Raw genomic sequence first — 1333 nt, forward strand, 5'->3', positions numbered from 1 at the left:
CAGCAAGGACGTGGGGCCAGCCTGCAACTTGGCCCCCCACTCTTGCATGATGTGGGGGACGGGGGTGTCCCCACCTGGAGCTGGGGTAACTGGTACTCTGCAGCAGTTGTAAAGTGTCCCAGGATGATACCTTGTGTGGCACCCGGAGAGGGTCAGGGTTGGGGGCGCCACACGAGGCGTCTGTTCCAGGCATTGGGAAGGGGTGAGCCAGGTTGGGGTGGTCACCAAACCTGTGTCCTGGGCAGGCACCACTCAGACGAGGGACAGGAAGGACTCTGCCCTCAGCCCCTCACCCCACCGGAGCCACTCAGGAGATAAACTAGAGACACAGAGGTCTGGAGCAGGTCTGAGGGAGTGCGAGGTCCCAGGGAGGCCCCTAGGACGGGGCACCCAGGGCCTGGGCCACCCTCTGCACTGCCTTGCGTAGGGCCTCCTTGACCTCCTGGTTCCGCAGGCAGTAGATGATGGGGTTGAGCAGGGGCGTGAGCACCGTGTAGACCACGGACACCACCTTGTTGAAGTCAAAGGAGTAGATGGCGCGTGGCCGGGCGTAGATGAAGAGGGAGGCGGAGTAGAAGATGACCACCACGGCCAGGTGCGAGGCACAGGTGGAGAAGGCCTTGCGCCGGCCGGCGGAGGACGGGATGCGCAGCACGGTGCTGAGGATGGCGGCGTACGAGAAGATGGTGAGCTGCAGCGGCCCCAGCAGGATGAGCAGAGCCAGGAGGAAGTCGACCAGCTCCGCCACGGACACGTCGGAGCACGCGAGGCTCAGCAGGGGGGACACGTCGCAGAAGAAGTGGTTCATGACGTTGGGGCCACAGTAGCCCAGGCGTGAGATGAAGAAGACCTTTCCCAGGGAGACGGTGAAGCCCGAGAGCCAGGAGCTGGCGGCCAGAAAGCTGCAGAGGCTGGGGCTCATGATGGCCGGGTAGCGCAGGGGGCTGCAGATGGCCACGTAGCGGTCGTAGGCCATGACGCCCAGGAGCGTGCACTCGGTGCAGGCCAGCGCCAGGAAGAAATACAGCTGCGTCATGCAGCCTGTGAAGGAGATGTGTCGGAACTGGGGCTCCGCCAGGCTGAGCAGCATCTTGGGCACGGTGACGGAGATGTACCACACCTCCAGGAAGGACAGGTTGCTGAGGAAGACATACATGGGCTTGTGCAGCTGGGGGCTGACCCGGATCACGGCGATGACGACCACGTTCTCTGTGATGGTCAGCATGTAGGCCAGCGTGAACAGCACCACCAGGCACATGTGGAGGCCCAGCGAGCCCGAGAAGCCCACCAGGATGAACTCTGTCACCTCCGAGCGATTGTCCCCGAAGGGCAT

At 63.5% G+C, this 1333-nt stretch overlaps 1 protein-coding gene across 1 annotated transcript; it reads right to left on the minus strand.

Moving 5' to 3' along the window:
• Positions 1-363: 363 nt before the first annotated feature.
• Positions 364-1333, minus strand: LOC122492644 (olfactory receptor 226-like). Its single transcript, XM_043596127.1, has one exon. It carries the CDS (start codon positions 1331-1333, stop codon positions 377-379), a length of 957 nt encoding a protein of 318 aa, XP_043452062.1. The 3' UTR covers positions 364-376.

This window comes from Prionailurus bengalensis, chromosome D2 (genome assembly GCF_016509475.1).
Source record: "Prionailurus bengalensis isolate Pbe53 chromosome D2, Fcat_Pben_1.1_paternal_pri, whole genome shotgun sequence".
NCBI lineage: Eukaryota > Metazoa > Chordata > Mammalia > Carnivora > Felidae > Prionailurus > Prionailurus bengalensis.

Excerpts from the sequence above, each read along its gene's own strand:
- LOC122492644 (XM_043596127.1), bottom strand. The coding sequence starts at position 1,333 with ATGCCCTTCGGGGACAATCGCTCGGAGGTGACAGAGTTCATCCTGGTG.